This window comes from Panthera leo, chromosome B2, assembly GCF_018350215.1.
Source record: "Panthera leo isolate Ple1 chromosome B2, P.leo_Ple1_pat1.1, whole genome shotgun sequence".
NCBI lineage: Eukaryota > Metazoa > Chordata > Mammalia > Carnivora > Felidae > Panthera > Panthera leo.
The window spans coordinates 11,682,067-11,708,971 of record NC_056683.1 but is presented as its reverse complement, the minus strand read 5'-3'; the positions used below and the strand labels follow the sequence as shown (position 1 = coordinate 11,708,971).

The 26,905-nt window shown below is 41.7% G+C and overlaps 1 protein-coding gene across 2 annotated transcripts in view; it reads left to right on the top strand.

Annotated features, from left to right (window-relative positions):
- Window positions 1–26,905, top strand: part of CAP2 (cyclase associated actin cytoskeleton regulatory protein 2) — a 157,722-nt gene that overhangs the window by 58,131 nt on the left and 72,686 nt on the right. For both annotated transcript variants that reach the window (XM_042937835.1, XM_042937834.1), the window contains exon 4: window positions 2,328–2,405. In XM_042937835.1, coding sequence (XP_042793769.1) covers window positions 2,328–2,405 — 78 coding nt within the window. The remainder of the gene's footprint in view (window positions 1–2,327; window positions 2,406–26,905) is intronic.

The window sequence follows — 26,905 nt, the reverse complement described above, 5'->3', positions numbered from 1 at the left end:
AAAATCTGTTAACTCACAATAAAGACTTCATATGATCACAGTAAATACAGATGAAAGACAAAGAAATTAAAGACAGAGAGAATCTAGAAGATACAGAGACACTCAAATATTTCATAATCTAAAGATGATGAATGGAGTCCCTGAACAGAGATTCTAACAAATGGAACAGAGGCGTCTTGAATGATGTAAGGAAACTCTCCTAGAAACAAGTAAAGGGCCAAGCCTACTCCAGCAGATATAACACAGAATCCTCAAGACCCAAACGCGTTGTGGTTAAGCTGTTAAACCCCGAGGATGAAGAAAGAATTCTCCAGGTGTCAAACTAGAAAAAGCCAATTTTCTGCAAGAGAGAAAAAAACCAAGCCGGCTTCGGATTTCTCCATTGCCACATTCAGTGCCATGCTATCTGAAAATGGAGGAAGAAAGTGACCCAAGGAGGTTATATTCAGCCAAGATTCTGTGAAAATATAAAGACAACAGGGAGACGTGTCCAGACTTGAAGAACGAAAAGCAACTTGGAGATCTTTTTTTGAAGAAAAGAATAGATAATTAGGTTCGGCCAGCAAAAAAATTATCAAGATAACCTAGATCCGGAGAATTCATGGTAAAATGACTGGTGAGAAACATAGGTGTGTTTAAACATGGAACTGATCCTCAAGTCTGTGAATTAATGTTACAAATAGGATATGTATCTCACAACTAGAGCAAAAGAAAAATAAGTAAACACATAGGAAATATAGGGAGCCAGAGATAGAAAAAAAAGTAGGAACATACTTTATATTCTCATCTTTATCAGTAAGAAGTCAGTCAGTTATACCAGGTAATTTAAAATGCAAATACATAATTATTCCAATCTCTTAATATTATATATATATATATATATATATATATATATATATATATATATATATATATATACATACACATACCTTGGAATGATCACTTAGGACATATTAATTATAACAGTGCAGAAGCTTTTAAGTTTACCAATTCTTTCTCTTTCGTGTCTAATGCTCAACCATAATCAAAATTTATACTTTTTTTCTTAAAAAATAGTACCTTGGGTATGGTCCCATCTTATAAAAGTCTGTGCATATAGATCTTAAAAGGTGATACAATGGTGTTCATCTGTTGTTAATAAAGATTATTTCTAGATCGTGAGGCATTTTATTAAACTTTAATATTTATAATTATTTGCATTTAAAAATTATTCTAAGTCATTATACTTTGTCTTCTGAAAACAGTGCATTTTCTTAAAACCTAGAAACATTCTGCCAAAAATGGTCATTTGTAGGTGATACAAGTATTTGGAATTATTTTCTTCTTGGTATTCTTTTTTAAATTTTTTTTTTTTATTTTTAATGTTTATTATTGAGAGATGGAGAGACACAGAATGTGAGCAGGGGAGGGGTAGAGAGAGGGGGAGACATAGAATCTGAAGCCGGCTCCAGGCTCTGAGCTGTCAGCACGGAGCCTGACGCGGGGCTCGAACCCTTGAACCGTGAGATCATGACCTGAGCTGAAGTCAGCCACTTACCCAACTGAACCACCCAGGACCCCTCCAAATATGTCTTAATGGTTAGTTGTAGAAGCCACTGGCTCATGGGGAACATATATTTATGGGAATGACTTAAGGGACAAGTTTCTTTCCACTAGAAGGCATAGAACACACAGGTCTGGGCACCCCGTGAATGAGGACGGGAGAGATACCTTTTGAAAACGATGGTACTTTGGGACTCGGACATTTTTTAACAGCTTTATTGGGATGTCATTGACACGTAATAATATTCACTCTTTCAGGGTGAACAGTTCAGTGGCTTTTACTGTACTCCCCAAGTTGTGAAACCATCAGCACTATGTGATTCCAGCATCACCCCCAAAAGAAACCTCCATTCCTCTCTCCCACAGCCCCGGGCAACTGCGAATGTCCTTTCTGTCTCTCTAGATTTGCTTATTCTGGACATTTCATATCAATGGAATCATACAAATGTGGTCTTTCTGACTGGCTTCCTTCGCTCAGCATGTTTTTAAGGTTCACCCACATTGTAGCATGTATCAGCATTTCATCTCTTTTTAATGCCGAGTAATGTCCATTGTACGGATATATCACATTTCGTTTAGCCATTCATCACTTGATGAACGTTCTGGTTGTTTCTACATCTTGGCTATCATGAAGAATGCTGCTGTGAACATTCATTAGCAAGTTTTTATGGGGACATATGTTTTCATTTTGGAGGTTTATACCTAGGGATGGAATTGCTGGATTATATGGTAACTGTGTGTCGAAGCTCAAACATCTAAACTTGCCTCTTTCTCTTTGTTCCCAGGCGGAAATGGTGCATAGTGCTTTCCAGGCCCAGCGGGCTTTCCTTCTGATGGCCTCTCAGTACCAACAACCCCAAGAGGTGAGAGTGTATTTCGAGAGGCAAGGCGGCCTAGGGAATGGTTAGTGTAAGACAGACAACAAGGAGGCAGCAGAACCATTTACTCTGAGAGACATCCCCAGAGTGAGACGTGTAGCATATAGGTCTGTCTTCTGGCGTGGAACATTTCTTGTCTTCATAATCTTTTCATGGCCAAATTCATACTATTACAATTGACATCACCAGGTTAAAAGGGCAATCTCTTTATGTCTTCTGTAGCCTCTTCTTTTTCTTTGATTGAAATGTAGTTGACACATACAATGTTATATTAGTTTCAGGTGTATAACATAGTGAATTGACAATTCTGCACATCACCCGGATAAATGTAGTTACCCTGTCTCACCGTGATCAGGGGCGCCTGGGTGGCTCAGTCGGTTAAGCGTCTGACTTCGGCTCAGGTCGTGATCTCGTGGTTCGTGAGTTTTAGCCCCGCGTCAGGCTCTGTGCTGACAGCTCAGAGCCTGGAGCCTGCTTCGGATTCTGGGTCTCGCTCTCTCTCTGCCTCTCTCCAGCTTCCACTCTCTCTCTCTCTCTCTCTCTGTCTGTCTCTCTCTCTCTCAAAAATGAATAAACATTAAAAAAAAAAGATGTGATCAGGTAGATAACCAGATAGATACATAGACAGACACACACCATGGAATATTAGCCATAGAAGAGGGCCTATTCTTTTTGCCAGTCTCACAACCATTTTATTAACTAAGAAAGACTTTACCACTGATTTTTAGTTCATATTTTGTGCTACTTTGTTATCAAACCTGTTCACATCTGTCATCATCTATAAATTGCCTGTATGAATTCGATTACCTTTGATTTCATAGTTGGCATAGATATAGGCTGTCAACGCTTCTTGAACGTATTGTGTATGTGGATAGTTAGGGAATGTCAGTGCAGTCTCTAACAACTTTTAACCTGACATCACATTGCTACATAAGACCCAGAGTAAACTTTCATATAAAAGTAATAGTGGATGTGGGGCGCCTGGGTGGCTCAGTTGGTTAAGCATCCGACTTCTGCTCAGGTCATGATCCTACAGTTCACAGGTTCCAGCCACACTCAGGCTCTGTGCTGACAGCTCAGAGCCTGGAGCCTGCTTCAGATTCTGTGTCTTCCTCTCTCTCTGCCCCTTCCCCACTCATGCTTGCACTCTCTCGCGCTCTCAAAAATAAATAAATATTAAAAATTAAAAAAACATAATAGTGGATGTGAAGAGCAAAGTGATGGCTGGAAGGGCTCCTTCTCATTCCCCAGGCAATTTTGAATTTACCACATTCTAAACCCAGCACCGCCTCCCCACCCTGCCCAAACCACAGACATTGTGTCATGTAAATAACATCGCGCTCTCTACCAAGGATTCGTAATAACAATGTTCTGGCCATATTGATTGTGTAGTGAATGAAATTATTCATTAAAAATAGATCTACAGTCTTTCAGCATCTGACTTTGGCTCAGGTCGTGATCTCACGGTTTGTGAGTTCAAGTCCCACACCAGGTGAGCTCCAGCCCCGAATCGGGTGAGCCCCACTTCTCTGTCTCTATCTCTCCCCTCCTCCATCTATCTTTCTCCCTCTGCCCCTCCTGGAATTCTCTCTCTCTCTCTTTCTGCCCTTTGCTCATTGTGCCCTCTCTCAAAAAAAAAAAAAAAAAAAAAAAAACCACAAAAAAACAAAAATAGATCTATGACCAGCATACATTGTTAAACAAGAAAAAAATAAGAATTGTTCTTTTCACTAAATATTCTGCATCAGAAGTTTGGTGACAACCATATAAATATAAAAGGGACACCTGGGTGGCTCAGTAGGTTGAGCATCCGACTCTTGATTACGGCTCATATCATGATCCCAGGGTGGTAGGATCAAGCCCTGTCAGCGTCTCTCTCTCTCTCTCTCTCTGTCTCTCTCTCTCTGTCTCTCTCTTTCTTTCTCTCTCTCTCCCCCCATCTGCCCCTCCCTCATGCACACCCATGCTCTTTCTCTCACAAAATAAAAAAATTAAAAATATAGAAGATAATTGGATGGTCATTTTAATACAATAGCTTAAATTGAATAGCTCCCTTTGAACTCTAAAACAAACTCTTGAAATTGAAAAAGTTTTGCTGAGAATCCTGAGAAACTGGGACTTTGACTTTCAGGGGAGGAAGCTCTCAGCTCCATAAAGGGGCAAGACCCCCGACCCTCCCTGGAGCGGCGGTTCCCAGCCCCACCTGTGCAGTGGCATCACCCAGAACATTTTTTTTTAATACCAGCGCCTGGATCTCACTTCGAGAAGGTCTGGTTTAAGTGGTTCAAGGACTGGTCTTGGCCTTGAGCATTTTCTGGGCTTATCAGGTGATTTGAACTTGCAGCCAGAGTGGCCAGCCATCCCCACCGCCCCACCACGGATGGCCGTATCACTCCCCTCCTGTGAAATGGGGAGTTAGCGCACAGCCCTAGGCAGGCAGCTTTGTAAGGATGGAGATACTGTGTGTTCTGCTGTGGATGCATTTTCCTCCCTGGCCTCCTCGATCCCTGCTTTCCCACCCCCTCCTTTGCAAAAGGGAACAGTGAAACTAGAAGGTCACAGTGCGCTGCATTCTAGATGCAGCCTTAGCCCGGCTTTTCTGTGATTGAAGTAGGAGGAGAGGCCAGTTTGGTGCATCCCTGGGAGTCTCAGGTGCAGGCAAGAGCCATGACCTTCCTGGCTGGTGCCGCCTTCCCCCCAGTCCCTTTTCTAAACACAAGAGACCTCTCCATGGGCCTCGTGGGCCTTGCACGTAAAAGTCACCCATTAAATACTGCACAAAGTGAACAAGTTACGGAACAAGTTAAGGAATGAATGAGTGCTGTAGAACCGTGGCATCCCAAAGTGAGCTGCAGTCAGGGATGCGTATGGGTTAGCATGTGGCTGTGCAGACCATTGGGAATGACAGCTGGGGTTCCCGTTCTTACTCTACTGCATTCTTTTTTGTTATTATTATCATGTTTTTATTTATTTTTGAGAGAAAGAGCTTGAGCAAGGAGGGGCAGAGAGAGAGAGGGAGACACAGTATCCGAAGCAGCCTCCAGGCTCTGAGCTGTCAGCACAGAGCCCGACGCGGGGCTCAAACCCACGAACCATGAGATCATGACCTGAGTCGAAGTTGGACACCCAACCGACTGAGCCACCCAGGCGCCCCTCTCTCGCATTCTTGGTAAAAGGGGGGAGGCCTGGATCTGTTCCAGGGGACTCCCTCCCAGGAAGTGTTTTCTGTAGCACTCATCACAGCACTTCAAGTGCCATAAGGCCCAGCAGGATCAAGGAGGCACAAGGCAAAGCAGTTGTTTGATGTCCCCTCCCTTTCTGTCCTCTGCTTCTTTACCCACAGCTTTGTCCTAGTACGTCCACCAGATAGAAAAGCAGATTTGAGAGGTCATCACCGTGGTAAAAAGAGTCCGCAGCCAGGCCTTGATTGTCCCCGTGTACCTTCTAGAAGATACAGTATAAAGAAAATGACCACGAAACAGGTGGTATTTTCTCATGGGGATAATGTGAACCATCCCCTTCATTCAGGAGAGTAGTAACTCCTGTTATTTCAACTCACTGGTATGTGACAGAGGCTCCCAAACTTCGGTGTGTATGAGACTCATATCCAGCGTTGTTAAAACACTGGTTTCTGGGCCCCTTTTACAGTTTCTGAGTCAGTAGATCTTGGTTGAGGCCCAAGAATCTGCATTTCTGAAATAAAGTTCCTACATGGGGCACCTGGGTGGTTAAGCGTCTGACTCTTGATCTCCGATCAAGCCCTGTGTCGGGTTCTGCACTGACAGCTTGGAGCCTACTTGAGATTCTCTCTCTCTCTCTCTCTCTCTCTCTCTCTCTCTCTCCCTCTCTCCCTCTCTCCCTCTCTCCGTCTCCCTCTCCCTCTCCCTCTCCCTCTGCCGCACCCCCACTCAGGCCCTATCTCTCAAAAACAAACAAAAAACAAAAAAGGGTTTCCGTGTGATGGCGATACTGCTGGTCCAGGGACCGGCCACACTTACAAACCTGTGGAATGTGGATTGCACCCAGTTACACCTCTAGCTCAGATTTATTTCAGGTGCTTCAGACTCTCATTTCCAGTTGCCTCTAGGCCACTGATTCTCAAAACTTTAATCTTCACTTGAATCACCTGGAGGTACAGAGTCTGGTTCAGTAGGTCTGGGGCAGGGCCCGAGAGTCTGCATTTCTAGTCAGCTCCTGGTGACGCTAATGCTGTTGGTCTGTTGCTAATACACTGTGTGCAGCATTAGATGTCGCCACCTAAAATACCCACAAGCACAAAATCCCCTAGCAATCAATTGTCAACCCCCTGTGCTTTCCTCCTGACATTTCTGCATCGAAGCAGATGGTGTTATGCTGCCGTAACAAACATCTCCAACATCCTAGGGGCTCACAACAGCAGAGGTTTCTTTCTCGCCCCCTACATGCCTATTACAAGGCAGCTTACTTCTTACTGAATGAGTTACTAAATAATAACTCCTGTATTTATTTCTTTAGAGTTGTAATAGAGCTCTAAGAGAAAAGGGTAGAGAATGAATCTTTAACAGGAGATTCAGGCATTGGGAAAGAAGATATTTTATGACAGGTGCACCTCCCAGGGGGTTGCCTTCCATCCCCGTTAATGAAGAAGACCACCTATGTTACAGAAGCATAGCACAAGGTCAAAGCTACATTAGGTCAGTTGTGGCCTGAGGGTTGTAAAAGCTAGATGCACAAGACCAGGTAAGCATCCCGGCCAGCTGGAAGCTAGCAACATCCTAGAACACAGAAGAGCACTGATAAAATACAGGAACCCACAACAATGTAAGTTCAAAAGTATTCAGTCAACAAACATATTTTTTTGAAGTGCATACCGTGGGCCAGGCACCATAAAGATACCCATGTGATGGGGCAGGGCTTGGAGACAGGCAGATACAGATTATTCAGTGCGAAGCGACCTCAGAGATCATCTCTTGCAACACTTTCAGTTTAAAGGGGATCCAGGAGAGGTTCAGAGAGAGGGTAACAGGTTTGCTCATTAGTCCCTAAGCTGATAAATTACCCCCAGATAACTCGGGTCCCCAGAAATCTCAGCCACCATGCTTCCCAGCACAGCTGTCTCCAGTGCTCTACACTGGGGCCTTAAGCCAGAGTTCTGGCCTTCAAAGAGACTAAATTTAGTAGGGGGTGACCATCGACAAGTATTTTATATTTCTCAATTGTAAGCAAACTGCCAATCAAGCAACGTAAACCATTAGTGTTACCAAAATCTAGAGAAGAAGGATCTCATAGACAAAGGTGATCAGGAAAGGCATCACAGAGGGAATAAAACAATAATACAAGAACAATAATACAACTCTTTCTAGTATAATAGTAGTATTACAGCCATATTAATATTAATAATGTGGTGAATTGAGTTAGCACAAACCCGAAAAATATTTTCAGGGTTAAAGATGTTTGGGGAAATCCCATATTCTGTTCAGTAAAGAAATATGTTAAATGTTATTAAACCCACATTTTTCCCAAACTAAATTGACCGTGGAGGCTCTTTTTTTTTTTTTTAATGTTTATTTATTTTTGAGAGAGCGTGAGTGGGGGAGAGGCAGAGAGAGAGGGGGAGGGAGGATCTGAAACGGGCTCTGCACTGACAGCCCGTTGTGGGGCTCAAATCCATAAACTGAGATTATGACCTGAGCCGAAGTCAGATGCTTAACTGCCTGAGCTACCCAGGCACCCTGACCGTGGAGGCTTTTTGAAGAGGGACATGTATTCATGTCCTGCAGAAGGCTGACACACCAGGTTGGAAAATGCAGACGTGCACATTTCTTTTAGGCTGTTCGAGATGCTTGATGGTTGTTGCTTTATGTGGATTGTAACTATCAGGAGGCTGTGGTATGCAGAATTCCAAGATGGCCCTAAGATCCCCACTGTCTGATGGGCACTCCCAGTATAATCTCCTCCTCTAGAATGTAGGTGGCATCTGTGAAGATGTGGGATAGCATTACTTTGATTAAGTTATGAGCAGGGAGATGGGGTATCACTCCTGCGATTGTTATGTCACCCAAGACCGTCCTGGTGGCTGGAGAGAGACTCTCCTACTGGCTCTAAAGACCTGAGCTACCAAGTTGTCAGAGGGGCAGCCTCTAGATGCTGAGAGGAACTCCTGCCAATGGCCAGCAGTGAAACAGGGATCAATCTCTCCAACAACCCATGTGAGCCCTGGAGGGGACCCCAAGCTGAAGATGGAACACTGCTGACACCTTGATTCAGCCCTGACACCCTGATCAGAGAATCTGGCTTGACCTTGCCTAGATTTCTGACCTGAAGACACTGTGAGGTGATACACGGATGTGGTTTTAAGCCACTGACTTTGTAGTAATTTGTTATGCAGCCATAGAAAACTAATAGAGATTGCCTCCATTCCCTTCTTCTTGCCAGACTTTAAAATAATTAATCAGGTTCTTAAATAAGACTGTGAGCCACAAACCAAAGCATGATGCCTCCCTACCGTTTGCTTTCTCTTCCCTACCTGCACCCTCATCCATCCACACTCACCCCTCCTTCTGTCTGGGAGAAGCAGGGTAAGAGGTGTGTCTGCAGCCCCAGTTGACAATGATGACATCCATTTTCAAACCTTCCTCTCTTACTTTGGAGTAAAAAACGGGTTTCTTATATTCTCCGACATGAAGGCTTCCAAAACTTTCTTCAACTGTTGACCCATAAAAAAAGTATATCTTGTTTCACCACCCAGTTCCACAAAACCACAGTCGCGCTTATCAGGTATACCACATTCTCATATTTTTCTTCTAGTCCCTTCTGTGGACCTACTGAACTGATTTCATGAAGGAGTAATGTGATGGCTCATCACATCTCGCACTTTGAAAGCCTTCCTCTCATTGACCTATTCCAACACTCATGATACAGAACAAGTTCTAAAACATGGACAGAACATCTCATGCTTTTCTTCTCTCTCCTTGTTGTAATTTACAAAAATAATCTTTAGGCGGAAGAATGGCCTAGTCCTTACAGTATTTTTGTCTAGGAATTTGAGTGACAATTTATCAAGCCTGGCTTTTTCCCAGTTGAGGAAAGGATTCTCACATGGAAAATGACCAAGCCCCCGTTCTGTAAGTGCAGAATTTTTCAAGGCAACTTGGAACGCTCAACTATGCGTTTATTTTTACAACAGGCGGTTACAGGGAAAATGAGTTATTTCTAACCCATCAGCATGAAAAATGAAGTTCAGTGACATGTTAATGACCTGGGCACCAGACCTAGGCTTGGGCCCTGTTCCCTTTGGAACCCCTCTCACCATGCAGAGTCCTTTTCACAGATACTACATACAAGAAGAGCCACCCTGCACATCATTTATAGGAGTTTCATGTCAGAATACAACTGTAGGGGCGCCTGGGTGGCTAGTCCGTTAAGCATCTGACTCTGGATTTCAGGTCAGGTCATGATCTCACAGTTCATGAGTTCGAGCCCCACATCAGGCTCTGCGCTGATAATGCAGAGTCTGCTTGGGATTCTCTCTCTCCCTCTCTCTCTGCCCCTCCCCTGCTCTCGCTCGCTGTCTCTCAAAAATAAACATTAAAAAAAGTAAAATAAAATGTAGGAAATGTTCGCTTGAATAGGAAGAGGTGAAACACGTGTTTTTTGGCATTGAAATATCTCACATCACCTGGGAGAGATGTGAAACCTGATCTTTAATCATCCACCCTAGGAGACCCCAAAACTCTGCCCTGTGCTGAAAATGTAATCTCCAGTAGACCATTGCTTCTGAAGCCAGGTATGGGCATCACCCCCAAGGAAGGCTGTCGCCACGGGGTTCCCAAGAGGTTTCCCTCCAGGCCCCACTACCTCTAGCCCCAGTTAATTTGCAGGAGCAGAGAGGAAGCTTCAGCATGGTGAATTGCACCTGCCGTGGGCAATTACAGTAGGCATTCTTGTTCCCCCCACATATACTTTCCATATCTTCTCCAACATTTCTCATGCTGCCAAGACCTGACAGTGAAATGAAGTGTGTGTGTGCGTGTGTGTGCGTGTGCGTGCACGTGTGCTCATACATATGTGCACATGTATGTGTGTGTGTTCAAATAGAATTAATGTGCACCAGTACATAGAGAAAAAATATTAATCCTAAGTTCCAAGTTCAGGGAAGATGATTTATGGTCACTGACTGCCACCGTGGATTTTATTCTATTGAAAAGACCAGGAAGTCTGGGTTTTTTGTTCTTCCAGAAGAGAGAGAGAGAGAAAAGTTTCTTCTACTCGCTCTTCTTTTCTGTCTCTATCTGGACTTGCATTTTAAAAGGAAATAGTACCGTCCTGTGTATTGAGCAGGACTCTAAAACTGATTGTCCTTTCATTGCTCACATAGTCTGGAAATTAGAAGAGGAGGGAGATGAGAGGCGGCCATCCCTCCCATCTATGAGTGAATGCACATGCTCCTGCACAGTGGTCTCCTCAAAGTACCCATTTAACAGATTTTGCATGGAGCATTAGAGTTTATTAATAATTTGTTCATCTTAAACTAAACAAGAAAGCTTAATGGCAGTAACCTTAGGACTTTACATAATTGCTTGGTGCATGATAGATTGAGATTACTACTAGGCACAAATATACTTGAGACTTTTATAAAACATCCTAATTTGTGAGGGTCATCAGGAATAGAAACTTTGGACTTGGATCTACTCATTGGCTCTGCAAATCCAAATGCAAGAAAAACAAATTTATCAGAGTCTCCTTAAATTGGAGAATCTTCTCTCTTTTTCTGAGTGACCACTGGCAAATTAATCTGGTAAAGTCCCCAGTACATTTACAGAGAGCCATTCCAACCAAACCAACTCGTGTAAGTTGCCCGCCTGGGGAAAGACAGTTAAACTCAGCCCATGTTTCCTTATCTTTAAAATGGGAGGGTCACCTGGCTGGTTCAGTCAGGAGAGCATGTGACTCTCGATCTGGGGGCCATGAGTTTGAGCCCCACATTGGGTGTGGAACCTACTTAAAAAACAACAACAAAAAATAAAGTGGGGATAATAGTTCCTACCTCAGAGAGCTAATGTGAGGATTAAATGAGAAAAAGCATGGGAGTGTCAGGTGACTGAATAGAAGAATTCAGTGTTAGGGGCGTCCAACTGCTTTAGGAAATAGTCCCCAGATCTCAGAGGCGTACCATAGTAGACATTTTCTCCTTGCTCAGTAGGGTCTGCTCTGGTGGGTTTGGCTGACAGTCAAGGTCATTCAGGGAACCAGGCTTTTTTCATCTTGTCCCACCTCCTCTACATCCTCAGCCATTGAATTGGGAACGAGAAGGCTGGATCATTCCTGGGAAGGTTTGATGGGCCAGGCCTGGAAGTGGCATATATCACCTCCACCTTCATTCAGTTCTGCGGCCATTCCTAGTTGCAAGGGATGCTGGGAAATGTCATCAACCTGTATGCTGGGAAGAACGTATCCTCAGGTGTGGTGAACGTCTAGCCAGTCTGTGTGGGTAACTTGGTTTGGCTAACGTGAGGTCTGTCTCATGAGAAAATATTGTCTTTCTAAACACTCCTTTGGGTTTTTCCAAATTAATCCCCCAGGAACCATCCAGAGAAAGACAAGAAAACCTTCAGATCCAACAGCTGAATTTGTTTTTATTTTATCTGGATATATATATAGAGAGAGATACAGACATAGATACACGTATACAAATATCTTAAAGGTTTTTTTTTTTTAATGTTTATTTTTGAGAGAGAGACGGACCATGAGCGGGGGAGGGGCAGAGAGAGAGGGAGACACAGAATCCAAGGAAGGCTCCAGGCTCTGAGCTGTCAGCACAGAGCCCAACTCGGTGCTCAAACTCATCAACTGTGAGATCATGACTTGAGCTGAAGTCGGACGCTCAACCGACTGAGCCACCCAGGCGCCCCTTAAACGTTTTTTTTTTTTTTTTTTTAACTAGAATGATTTAATCCTGGTTGCTTCTGTTGTGTTTTACCATAATAACTACATGGTGTAGAGTTATTGTCCAATATTTTAAAATGCCAGACAAAACCGTTTTGTGACTTTGATCTCAGAGCATGCCTTGGGTAATTTAGGTAGTGCGGGTGGCAGGTCTGGAAATTGTAAAGGAAAAGCAAACAAAGCCAAACTCCCAAGTGTTGCCTAAGTCCATGCCCAGAAAATGTCACCGCGTCGCTGGGGTTGCTGAATTTTCTTGAGAGATTTGGCCATGATTAGCACTGCTAAGTTCTCTTGTGAGGGGGCATATGACAGATAACATAATGCAATAAAAGAATTCTGGCCCTAATGTAAAATGAATGCCTGCTTTAAAGTATTTTTTTAAAAAGTGTTTTTTTTTCCCTGAGGACGTTTAGAAATCAAGACATCAAGAAAATATTCTGCTAAGTAACTATTGTGAATATGTGCCAAGCAAGTATTTTAAGTGGATTTTTTAAATATGTGATTCCACATTTATCCTGAAAAAAAGAGAAGAGAAATAAAAGATAAAAAGTTTGTATCCTTTGTATCATAGTTATGTTTTCATTTAGTACTGGTGTTTCCCGGCGATCTGGAGGAGTAGCCTGTTAGCATCGAACCAGCGGCCCACTTTATGGCCTTTTCCGAATTAACTCTGTATTCACACTTCATAAATATGCACAAGTTTCTGCTCCTACTGATATTACTAAATGGACTGGTTCTGCCTAAACTACTGACACAAAGGCAACCAAAGGCAATACATATATGCTTTTAATTTCGGGAGAAGCGTACATAGACTTAGGCCCAACTAAAACCTGTGCTCAAGAAGAGTCTGTGAAGAGCAGGTAAGACTGATTGCTTCCTGATACCTGCAGGATTGCCCGTGTGTAACCAGCAGCCTTCTGAGTAGATCCGTGTGGTGTAGGTGGAGAAGTGGGGGCCGAAAGAAGCCTTTGCTTTCCGTGTGCGCCTTTCCATGGCAAGAAAATTACCCTGGAAATTACCCCCTGGCTAGGGTGGGAAGGCTGGAGAATAATGCTGGTTCACGAAAAATAAAGCACCAGGGAAGGAAGGAGAGGAAGAAGATTGTGTGATACCATCAGGGTCTGCTTGAGTTGACAGCCTGAAGCTACCCAGTCAGTGCTGAATGCCAACAGGAAAGCTAATCATTAGTTTATCAGGATGCAGAGAGGAAGATAATCAGAAAGGAGGGTAATTCTGTCATTCTTCTGCCCAGACTGTTTGTTTTAGGAACATAAAGCTGTCAAAGGGCCTGTGAGCTGTGACCGTGGGTTAGTAGCTTTAAAGGTATTTAGCAACCCAGGACTTTGGAGGCAGAAAGGATTTGCTAAGATCCTGTCCTGTTGGCCATCACTCGTGGTGACTTTTTTTTTTTAATCTGATAAGGCACATTAGCTCATCTCTCTTTGTGTAAGACTTGAATTAGATAATGAATGACTGCCCAAAGGAAGTGAGGTAGTTTTCACACACAAGGGATTTGGGGGATTATCCGAGGGGTAAAGGTTAATAAAGAAGGATAACGTCCTTTGTTTTATCAACTATTTCATACGAAGTTTGTTCCATTCCAGACTGCCTTGAAGGCAAATTCTCCGCAAAGGCTAGAATATGACCAGGGAATTTTTCGTTCTCCATTTACTCAAACATTAGGATCACTTTGCATCTTTAATAAAATAGTTACTGACTGTTTATCATTCTCCATTGCGAAGCTAAATATTTGGTTGCTAGTCACCATAAAGCCACCGCAAAAAATAAAAAAAATAAAAAAAAATAAAAAAGATTGGAAAGGTCGCAAGTTTTTCTTGTAGGACCTGAGTCAGAAATTAATTTAAAGACAGGCAGTGGAGTCATTCCACAAATCTTTTTTAAAAGCCACACGTGTGTCGGCCGTCACATTTACCATTTGCTTGCGGTTTCGGTAGCCTTAACTCGGGCCCTGTTTGCAGGACATAGATTCTGTCCATCTGTACAAAGCCGTACATGTGAACACAGCAGACTGGGAGAAGGTAACTGCAGCTGGCATTCTAGCCTGGATCCGCCGGCATAAATTACTTAGCAGAGGGCATGGTCCGTTACTTTTTATGGTCATGTTCTATATTTGTATGTGCTGGGGGACGGATCACATGACAGAAACCATCATTTGATATTAGTGTTTATGTGCACCGACCAGGGAGGGCTAGATTTAAGCCTCGCCGTGCAGGACTTTTAATTTGTATAGTTAGCTCTTAATTGAAAATGCAGACACTTCCCTAAGTACCCTCACCACAGATAATCCAGAATAAAATGTCCGAGAAAACAAGCTACTTACTGCACACGCTGATTGAAATGTGCTGTGCCCTCCAGAGATTGTAAAACGTAAATTTTGAGCAGGAGCGAGTCAACCCTGCCAGAATAATAGACCCAAATTCACCGCTTTACAGCCTCTCTCACCTCCTAACTTGAGCAAGAGAGGCAGCTTCTTTTCCCAAACTTGGAGAGAAGAAAACACACACAAGCTTTTTTCCTTACCTTCCCCACATTGTTTCCCCCACTGCAGCTTAATATTTATTTAGGTTTCCAGTGGCAAATACCTAGAGAATATGCTTCTCCTTTGATGATTACTTCTTTTCATAAATGGAACAAGAAAAAAATGTTCTTGTCAGATTTTGGCAGATCAGCTGCTTCGAGGACTAGTGTTTTCTTTCTTTCTTTTTTTTTTTTTTTTTAAATGTCTATTTATTTTAAGAGGGAAAGAGAGCACAAGCAAGGGAGGGGCAGAGAAAGAGAAAATCCCAAGCAGGTTCCGCACTGTCAGCACAGAGCCCTGTGCAGGGGCTCGAACTCAGGAATCGTGAGATCATGACCTGAACCAAAATCAAGAGTCAGACGCTTAGCCGACTGATCCACCCAGGGGCCCCATATCTGGAATCACTTCTTAGATAAATTGGCCTGAGGTTGTTTCAGGTCTCCACTGGGGCCTGTTCATCTTCTGTACTCTAGCCCTCTTTAATTCTTATTTCTTCAGGCTTTTTTTTTTTAACCCAACATTTACCGGATGCCAGCTACAGAGCTGTCCTAACATTTGGCACTTCTGTACGTGTCATTATCTCATTTGTGTGCGAACGCACTTTGGAAAACTATGGTGTGGGTGCTATTCTTTGTCACGATTCATGTATTCCTGTACCTTGCCCCTGTCTTAGCTGTTACCACACTCCTGCCCCTACCATGGCCACCCTTTCAGCTTTCCTGCCTACTCTCCTCTCCTCTATTAAGGAGCCTATTAACTGTGCCTTCTGATGGTGTCTTCATAGCCTTGAACTTTCTGAGCGCCTATAGAGTAGTTTCTGTCAATGCACAGATAACTTGTTTATGTGTCGTTTCAGAAACATGCCCGTTATTTTTTTAGACATATTTTCCATCCCTCTCCCCAACAAGATTCTAAGAGCTTCAGAGATCATTCGAGTTGATGCTTTTATGACGCAGTATGGTCCTAACTATTTTATTTCATGTCAAGTTTGCTAAGAAGGGAGCCTCAGGCTCCTGATCACTTTTGGTTTGAAGAATAAAAGCTTGGTTAATGGATTACAGTGGCACAAGAGGGAACAGAGTGGAATGATACTTTTATTTAGTGATACTGGTGTCATTTACCTAAAAAAAAAAAAAAAAGAAAAGAGATAGATATTTGGAGGTCAGTTTGGTATGGATTGCGATATCAGTTGAGGGTATAACTGGTAAAATGTAAGTCATGGATCAACCAAGTAGAATTAGCCGTGAGAAAGTATTCCTAACGGGAATGTGGGAAAGGTAAGTTAGAGGAAAAACAGGTGATTAGGTGTTGGAAAGGCATTTTATTTCAAAGGTACCATTTCCTTTATGTACCCTTTTACAAAAGGAGTGCCTTTGAGGCCTACCACAGAATGGTTCATATTTGGGGGCGTGGAGCATTTAATGACAAGAAGGATCACAACCAGATTTGGGTGACAGATGTAGTTCAGGCATTCAATGCTTATAGAATATAGGTTCTGGGAAGAATGTGCTGATTAAATTCACATGGGTGATGGAGATCCAGCTGGCCTGATATTTAAATGCTGTTGAAAATTTTTCCAATTAGATGGATTCTTTCCTGGGCAGAGTTTTCACATAATGGTGGAAAACGATCCTTTCTTGAGGCTGTGAAATTGTCGTGAATGTCCACTGTCAACCCTCTGAAGCTGGTAATTATGCCTTTAGAACCACAGACGCTGTAGTGCAAACTTCTGGCTTTATCCCATCTCTGCCTGGATGGATTCTCCACATAGAATGATGGGTAGCACATCACACAAATTGGATTTAAGTCATTCAAACAACAGGAACCCCACCATTCTCTTTGGCTGGGTATCCTATAGCTGAATGTATACAGGATTCCTCTTGGGAAGTCAGAAGTTGGATTATAAGTCCTGTAATGCGGGCATAAACATACTGCTCACTTGTAATAACAAGTCCTTAATGAATTCTAACCGCATATATAGCTCATAAAACGCCCATATCCTACCTTACCTATCTGAAACTGACGGTGGCCACAGGAGATATTTATCACTATAATTTTAATTGACTTTGTAGAATTTGAAGGGTCTTTTTTGGTAGACATATGCTGGATGATCCATGTCTTTAAAATACTTTTTGTGGGAAAGTGAGAGCTCTTGCCTTTCCTTGGCGTCTCTTGACAGCATTTCTCTGGCCTGGATGGAGACATTCAGAGTCATTCAGTAGTTCTCAGTACTGTCCTTGAGATTGAAGTATTCTTTTCAAAAATAGCCACCAAAGAATCAGAGCCTTCAGAGACCTTACCAAGAAGTGCATTTGGGACGGTTCTTTTGGCTTTAGTTTGCTCAGTCAACTTTTCGTTGTTCTTCCATCTTACAAGATTTCAGGGAGGAGTCCAAGAGGAGCAGTGGGAGGGATATGAAGAAAGAGGGTGGAGAAGGACAATCACATCCCTATGGTTTTATCAGTGAGAAGCAGGGGCGAGGCGGAGGGAGCTGTGAGCCGAGCGTGAGACCATACACCTTAGAACTTTCTAGCACGTGACTCCTCTGAACCGCTTTGCTCTCATTTTGTTCTCATTTTAACTTCTTTTGACTTGTCTTTAGTATCTTTGAATCCGGTCACCCCACACTTAATGGTTTTCCCTATACTGATTGAGTCTTTATGCTCTTACATTGTCCATGGCACCAAATCAATTTGATTGTTGACGTAGGTAGAGAGTAATCACATAAATTACCACCAGTAAGTACCAGGAAGGGACTCAGATGGTAGAATGTGATTATCCAGTACTTGTGAGCCATGACTGCCCAGCCTGTGCCCAGCGCCCATTGTAGGTGCTCAAGAAACAGAGTGAGTAAACCATCCAAAACCAACCGGACCCCAGATATTCTGGATGATGAAAACCGTCTCCCAAGATCACCCATTAAATGACTCTCTTGGAACCTCCTCTTGTCTCTGTGTTTGTGGAAACAGTACATAGAAAGTCAACCCTATCACTTTTTACAGTATGAGAATTTCAGGGAGTCCAGAAGAGGAGATTTTTCTTTCCATATTTATGGAGTGCATGTTTTCTAGCAGAAAGGAGATTCACACTCAACAAGACCATCATGGAAGGGCTTAAGCATGATTATCCCTGGTCTATGGATTGGTTATGAACAAATACTCTTATTCTCATGTGGATAAGGGATAAAACACAAAAATATATTTGTCTGGTATCCTTCCAATAAGAGCAAAAAAGTGGAAAACCAAGGTTTTCCAATTTTTTTAAAAATTTTTATTTAATTTAGTTTTTTAATTTACATCCAAGTTAAGTAGCATATAATGCAACAGTGATTTCAGGAGTCGATTCCTTAATGCCTCTTACCCATTCAGTCCATCCCCCCTCCCATAACTGCTCCAGTAACCCTCTGTTTGTTCTCCATATTTATGAGTCTCTTATGTTTTGTCCCCCTCCCTGTTTTTATATTGTTTTTGTTTCCCTTCCCTTATGTTCATCTTTTTTGTCTCTTAAAGTCCTCATATGAGTGAAGTCATATGATATTTGTCTTTCTCTGATGGACTAATTTCGCTTAGCATAATACCCTCTAGTTCCATCCACGTAGTTGCAAATGGCAAGATTTTATTCTTTTTGATTGCTGAGTAATACTCCATTGTGTGTGTGTGTGTGTGTGTGTGTGTGTGTGTGTGTGTGTGTGTGTACATAGCACATCTTCTTTATCCATTCATCCATCAATGGACATTTGGGCTCTTTCCATACTTTGGCTATTGTTGATACTGGTGCTATAAACATTGGGGTGCATGTGCTCCTTTGAAACAGCACACCTGTATCTCTTGGATAAATGCCTAGTCGTGCAATTGCTGAGTTGTAGGGTAGTTCTATTTTTAATTTTTTGAGGAACCTCTATACTCTTTTCCAGAGCGGCTGCACCAGTTTGCATTCCCATCAGCAGTGCAAAAGAGATCCTCTCTCTCTGCATCCTTGCCAACATCTGTTGTTACCTGAGTTGTTAATGTTAGCCATTCTGACAGGTGTGAAGTGGTATCTCATTGTGGTTTTGATTTGTATTTCCCTGATGAGGAATGACGTTAAGCGTTTTTTCATGTATTGGTTGGCCATATGGATGTCTTCTTAGGAGAAGTGTCTATTCATGTCTTTTGCCATTTCTTCACTGGATTGTTTGTTTTTTTGGGTGTTGAGTTTGGTAAGTTCTTTATGGATTTTGGATACTAACCCTCTATTTGATATGTCGTTTGCAAATATCCTCTCCCATTCTGTCAGTTGACTTTTAGTTTTGCTGATTGTTTCCTTTGCTGTACAGAAGCTTTTTATTTTGATGAGGTCCCAATAGTTTATTTTTGCTTTTGTTTCCCTTGCCTCCAGAGACGTGTTGAGTAAGAAGTTGCTGCGGCCAAGGTCAAAGAGATTTTTCCCTTCTTTCTCCTCGAGGTTTTTGATAGCTGCCTGTCTTACATTTAGGTCTTTCATGCATTTTGAGTTTATTTTTGTGTATAGTGTGAGAAAGTGGTCCAGGTTCATTTTTCTGCATGTCGCTGTCATTTTCTCAGCACCACTTGCTGAAGAGACTGTCTTTATTCCACTGAATATTCTTTCCTGCTTTGTCAGAGATTAGTTGGCCATATGTTTGTGGGCCCATTTCTGGGTTCTCTATTCTGTTCCATTGATCTGAGTGTCTGTTCTTGTGCCAGTACCGTACTGTCTTGATGATTACAGCTTGAAGTCCGGAATTGTGATGCCTCCTACTTTGGTTTTCTTTTTCAAGATTCCTTTGGCTAACAGGGTCTTTTCTGGTTCCATACAAATTTCAGGATTGTTCTTTTCTAGCTCTGTGAAGAATGCTGGTGTTTTTGATAGGTATTGCACTGAATATGTAGATTGCTTAGGGTGTAGTATCGACATTTTAACATTTGTTCTTCCTATCCAGGAGCATGGAATATTTTTCCATTTTTTTGTGTCTTCTTCAGTTTCTTTCATAAGCTTTCTATAGTTTTCAGTATAGATTTTTCACCTCTTTGGTTAGATTTATTCATAGATATTTTATGGTTTTTTTGGTGCAATTGTAGATGAGACCAATTCCTTGATTTCTCTTTCAGTTGCTTCATTGTTGGTGTGTAGGAATGCAGCCAATTTCTGTGTATTGATTTTATATCCTGCCACTTTGCTGAATTCATGGATCAGTTCTAGCAGTTTTTTGGTGGAATCTTAGGTTTTCATATAGAGTATTATGTCATCTGCAAAGAGTGAAAGTTTGACCTCCCATTGGCTGATTTTGATGCCTTTTATTTCTTTGTATTGTCTGATTGCTGAGGCTAAGACTTCCAATACTATGTTGAATAACAGTGGTAAGAGTGGACATCCCTGTCTTGTTCCCGATCTTAGGGGGAAAGCTCTCAATTTTTCCCCCACTAAGGATGATATTAGCGTTGGGTCTTTCATATGTGGTTTTTATTATCTTGAGGTATGATCCTTCTATCCCTACTTTCTTAAGGGTTTTTATCAAGAAAGGATGCTGTATTTTGTCAAATGCTTTCTCTGGATCTATTGAGAGGATCATGTGGTTCTTGCCCTTTCTTTCATTTATGTGATTAATCACATTGCTTTGTGGGTATTGAACCAGCCCTGCATTCCAGGTATAAATCCCACTTGTCGTGGTGAATAATTTTTTTAATGTATTGTTGGATCTGGTTGGCTGATATCATGTTGAGAATTTTTGCATCCATGTACATCAGAGAAATTGGTCTATAGTTCTCCTTTTTAGCGGGGTCTTTGTCTGGATTTGGAATCAAGGTAATGCTGGCTTCATAGAAAGAGATTGAAAGTTTTCCTTCCGTTTCTATTTTTTGGAACAGCTTCAAGAGAATAGATGCTAACTCTTCCTTAAATGTTTGGTAGAATTCCCCTGGAAAGCCATCTGGCCCTGGACTCTTGTTTTTTGGGAGATTTTTGATTACTAATTCGATTTCCTTCCTGATTCTGGGTCTGTTCAGATTTTCTATTTCTTCCTATCTGTTTTGGTAGTGTATATGTTTCTAGGAATTTGTCCATTTCTTCCAGATTGCCCATTTTATTGGTGTATAATTGCTCATAATATTCTTATTGTTGTTTTTATTTCTGCTGTGTTGGTTGTGATCTCTCCTCTTTCATTCTTGATTGTATTTATCTGGGTCCTTTCCTTTTTCTTTTTGATCAAACTGGCTAGTGGTTTATCAATTTTGTTAAGTCTTTCCAAGAACCAGCTTCTGGTTTCATTAATCTGTTCTATTGGTTTTTTGATTTCTATACCATTGATTTCTGCTCTAATCTTTTATTTCCTGTCTTCTTCTGGTTTGGGGTTTTATTTGCTGTTCTTTTTCCAGCTCTTTAAGGTGTAAGGTTAGGTTGTGTATCCGAGACCTTCCTTCTTTAGGAAGGCCTGGATTACCATATACTTCCCTCTTATGACCGCCTTTGCTGCGTCCCAGAGGTTTGGGGCTGTGGTGTTAGCATTTTCATTGGCTTCCATGTACTTTTTAATTTCCTCTTTACCTTCTTGGTTAGCCCATTCATTCTTTAGTAGGATGGTCTTTAGTCTCCAAGTATTTGTTATCTTTGCACAATTTTTCTTGTGGTTGATTTCAAGGTTCACAGCGTTGTGGTCTGAAAATATGCACAGTATGATCTCGATCTTTTTGTACTTGTTGAGGGCTGATTTGTATCCCAGTATGTGATCTATTCTGGAGAACGTTTCATGTGCACTGGAGAAGAATGTATATTCCACTGCTTTTGGATGAAATGTTCTGAATATATCTGTTAAGTCCATCTGGTCCAGTGTGTCATTCAAAGCCATTGTTTCCTTGTTGATTTTCTGTTTAGATAATCTGTCCAAAGTGGGGTGTTGAAGTCCCCTACTATTATGGTATTATTATCAATGAGTTTCTTTATGTTTGTGATTAATTGATTTATATATTTGGTGCTCTAACCCAACATTTGGAGCATAAATGTTTACAATTATTAGGTCTTCTTGATGGATAGACCAATTAATTATGATATAATGCCCTTCTTCATTACAGTATTTTAATGTCTACATTGGCTGATGTAAGTATGGCTTCTCGGGTTTTCTTTTGTCAACCATTAGCATGATAGATGATTCTCCATCCCCCCTTTTTTTTTTTAATATGAAATTTATTGTCTAATTGGTTCCCATACAACACACAGTGCTCATCCCAACAGGTGCCCTCCTCAATGCCCATCACCCACCCCACCCCCACCCCCCATCAACTCTCAGTTTTTTCTCAGTTTTTAAGAGTCTCTTATGATTTGGCTCTCCCCCTCTCTAACTTTTTTTTTCCTTCCCCTCCCCCATGGTCTTCGGTTAAGTTTCTCCGTATCCACATAAGAGTGAAAACATATGGTATCTGTCTTTCTCTGTATGACTTACTTCACTTAGCATAACACTTGCCAGTTCCATCCACGTTGCTACAGAAGGCCATATTGCATTCTTTCTCATTGCCACGTAGTATTCCATTGTGTATATAAACCACACTTTCTTTATCCATTCATCAGTTGATGGACATTTAGGCTCTTTCCGTAATTTGGCTATTGTTGAAAGCGCTGCTATAAACATAGGGGTACAAGTGCCCCTATGCATCAGCACTCCTGTATCCCTTGGGTAAATTCCTAGCAGTGCTATTGCTGGGTCATAGGGTAGATCTATTTTTAATTTTTTGACGAAGCTCCACACTGTTTTCCAGAGCGGCTGCACCAGTTTGCACTCCCACCAACAGTGCAGGAGGGTTGCTGTTTCTCCACATGCTCTCCAGCATCTATAGTCTCCTGATTTGTTCATTTTAGCCACTCTGACTGGCATGAGGTGGTATCTCATTGTGGTTTTGATTTGTATTTCCCTGATGAGGAGTGACGTTGAGCATCTTTTCATGTGCCTGTTGGCCATCTGGATGTCTTCTTTAGAGAAGTGTCTATTCATGTTTTCTGCCCTTTCTTCACTGGATTGTTTTTCGGGTGTGGAGTTTGGTGAGTTCCTTATAGATTTTGGATACTAACCCTTTGTCTGATATGTCATTTCACCATGATCAAGTGGGATTCATTCCTGGGCTGGAGGGCTGGTTCAACATTTGCAAATCAATCAATGTGATACATCACATTAATAAAAGAACCATATGATCCTGTCAATCGATGCAGAAAAAGCATTTGACAAAATTCAGCATTCTGTCTTATAAAAACCCTTGAGAAAGTCAGGATAGAAGGAACATACTTAAACATCATAAAAGCCATTTATGAAAAGCCCACAGCTAATATCATCCTCTACGGGGGAAAACTGAGAGCTTTCCCCCTGAGATCAGGAACACGACAGGGATGTCCACTCTCACTGTTGTGGTTTAACATAGTATTGGAAGTTCTAGCATCAGCAATCAGACAACAAAAGGAAATCAAAGGCATCAAAATTGGCAAAGATGAAGTCAAGCTTTCACTTTTTGCAGATGACATGACATTATACATGGAAAACCCAATAGACTCCACCAAAAGTCTGCTAGAACTGATACATAAATTCAGCAAAGTCTCAGGATACAAAATTAATGTACAAAAATCAGTTGCATTCTTATACACTAATAATGAAGCAACAGAAAGACAAATAAAGAAACTAATCCCATTCACAGTTGCACCAAGAATCATAAAATACCTAGGAATAAATCTAACCAAAGATGTAAAAGATCTGTATGCCGAAAACTATAGAAAGCTTATGAAGGAAATAGAAAGCTTATGAAGGAAATGAAGATACAAAGAAACGGAAAAACAATCTGTGCTCATGGATTGGAAGAATAAATATTGTTAAAATGTCAATACTACCCAAAGCTATCTACACATTCAATTCAATCCCAATCAAAATTGCACCAGCATTCTTCTCAAAGCTAGAACAAGGAAGCCTAAAATGTGTATGGAACCACAAAAGACCCCAAATAGCCAAAGTAATATCAAAGAAGAAGTCCAAAGTGGGAGACAACACAATCCCAGACTTTAGCCTCTACTGCAAAGCTGTAATCATCCAGACAGCATGGTATTGGCACAAAAAACAGACACATAGACCAATGGAATAGAATAAAGACTCAAGAATTGGACCCACAAAAGTATGGCCAACTTATCTTTGACAAAGCAGGAAGGACTATCCAATGGAAAAAAGTCTCTTTAACAAATGGTGCTGGGAGAACTGGACAGCAACATGCAGAAGAATGAAACTAGACCACTTTCTTACACCATTCACAAAAATAAACTCAAAATGGATAAAGGACCTGAATGTGAGACAGGAAACCATCAAAACCCTAGAAGAGAAAACAGGAAAAAAACCCTCTCTGACCTCAGCTGCAGCAATTTCTTACTTGACACATCTCCAAAGGCAAGGGAATTAAAAGCAAAAATGAACTATTGGGACCTCATGAAGATAGAAACCTTCTGCACTGCAGAGGAAACTATCAACAAAACTAAAAGGCAACTGACAGAATGGGAAAAGATATTTGCAAATGACATATCCATCCCCTTACTTTCAACCTGAAGGTGTCTTTAGGTCTAGAGTGGGTCTCTTGTAAACAGAATATAGATAAATCTTGTTTTCTTATCCATTCTGTTACCCTATGTCTTTTGATTGGAGCATTTAGTCCATTGATGTTTAGAGTGAGTCCTGAAAGATATGAATTTATTGCCATTATGTTGCCTGTAGAGTTGGAGTTTCTGGTCATGTTCTCTGGTCCTTTCTAGTCTTTGTTGCTTTTGGTCTTTTTTTTTTTTTTTTCCGTCTTTTCTCCCCTCAGAGACTCCCCCTTAAAAATTCTTGCAGCGCTGGTTTAGTGGTCATGAACTCCTTTAATTTTTGTTTGGGAATTTTTTAATCTCTCCTTCTATTTTGAATGACAGCCTTGCTGGATAAAGAATTCTTGCCTGCATATTTTTCCGATTCAGCACATTGGATATATCTTGCCACTCCTTTCTGGCCTGCCAAGTTTCTGTGGATAGGTCTGCTGCAAACCTAATCTATCTTCCCTAGTAAGTTAAGAACTTTTTTCCCTTGCTGCTTTCATGATTCTTTCCTTGCCTGAGTATTTTGTGAATTTGACTATTGGTTTGCCTTGTTGTTGGTTGGTTTTTGTTGAATGTAATGGGAGTCCTGTATGCTTCCTGGATTTTTATGTCTGTGTCTTTCCCCAGGTTAGCAAAGTTTTCTGCTATGATTTGCTCATATAACCCTTCTACCCCTTTTTCTCTCTCTTCATCTTCTGGGACCCCTATGATTCTGATGTTGTTCCTTTTTAACAAGTCACTGATTTCTCTAATTCTTAAATCGTGCTCTTTTGCCTTAGTCTCCCTCTCTTTTTCTGCTTCATTATTCTCCTACGTTTGTCCTCTATCGCTGATTCACTGCTCTGCCTCATCCATCTTTGCCACCGTGGCATCAATTAGAGATTGCAGCTCAGTTATAGCATTTTTTTATTCATCCTGACTAGTTTTTGCTTCTTCTATCTCCACAGGGAGGGATTCTAATCTATTTTCGACCCCAGCTAGTATTCTTATTTTCGTGATTCTAAATTCTGGTTCAGACATCTTGCTTGTATCTGTGTTAAGTCACTGGCTGTTGTTTCTTCCTGCTCTTTCTTTTGGGGTGAATTCCTTCGTTTCATCATTTTGAAGGAAGAAAATGAATTAATAAGGTAAAAAAAATTAAAATTAAAAAATTAAAAACAACACACATACACACACATAAATCAAATAAATGATGCTAGATCCTAGGTGTGTTTGGTCTGGTTATTGAAAGGAGCTTGATAGGTTAGAGAAAAAAGGGGGGGGGAGGGGAGAAAAACAAGGAAAAAGAAGGAAAACATTTGAAATTTTGAGAAAATGAATACAATGAAATAGAATAAAATGAAATGAAGGAAGTGAAATAGAATTTGAAAAATTTACGAAAAAGTAAAAAATATAGTGGAAAAAATAAAAATATTTTTAATAAAAATTGAAAATAAAAGTATTTTTTATCTTTCTGTAATCAAGGGAAAAAAAGAAAATTGAATAGATGGACCAGTGAACAGACTGAAATACGATTAAAATTAATCATTTTCCCCTAGAAGTCAAACTATGAGGCACTTTATAGTTCATAAACTAAGCAGGCGGAGAGATTTCTGGTGTTCCTGAAGAGCGAAGTTGGCCCAGTTGGGCGGGGCTTAGTGTAACGGCTCTGTTCTCCACTAGATGGCGATGCTTACTGGGGTGGATTGTTATGGCGCTTGTAGGTGTGTATGCGCATGCGTGGGAGTGGTGAAAATGGTGTTACCCAGCCAGCTACCCAATTTCTAGTATTGGAACTCTGTGCTCTCCCCACCCAGCAATTGTGCATCTGTCCTTTGTCTCAGGCTTCCATCCACTCCCCACTTTTACACTGTCTGTGACAAAGCCATCAGGTTGCCAGACGACACCTGCCTCCTGAGTTTTATCTCAGATGCGGCTGGGTTTCCCTACCCCTCACTTCTGAGGGACTGCGGCTTTGACCTGCTCAGATCCTCTGGGGGAGGGTCTCACCGAGCAATGTCCGGGTGCCCACCCGCCCCCAGGAACGTTCACAGGACCGTGCTGCTGCCAATGCCCAGAGCCTGCAGCTGGGTGCCAGCTCACCCCAGAAAAAGTTCATGTGATCATGTAGCAGCAGCATTTCAGGGATTATGGAAAATCACAACACACATCTGGCACCCGGCTTCCCCCTTAATGACCTTGTTCCAGCCCCCGCGAATGTGGTTGTTCTCTGGGATCTGCTGGGACCAGGTGGCCACACAGCCTCTACCAGAGGCTTCCAGCAGTGGAACCACTTCTCCCCATGTGGCCTGAGGATCTCCTTGACCCCACTCTGCTCCTGGGATGCGCCCTTCCCACCAGAGCACCGCCAGGTATCAAGCTGAGGCGTTTCAGACTCTGTGCTCCTCCTGTTTATAGAGTCTTGATGGAATTCAAGCCCTCTCCTTTCTCCTTTCTCCCT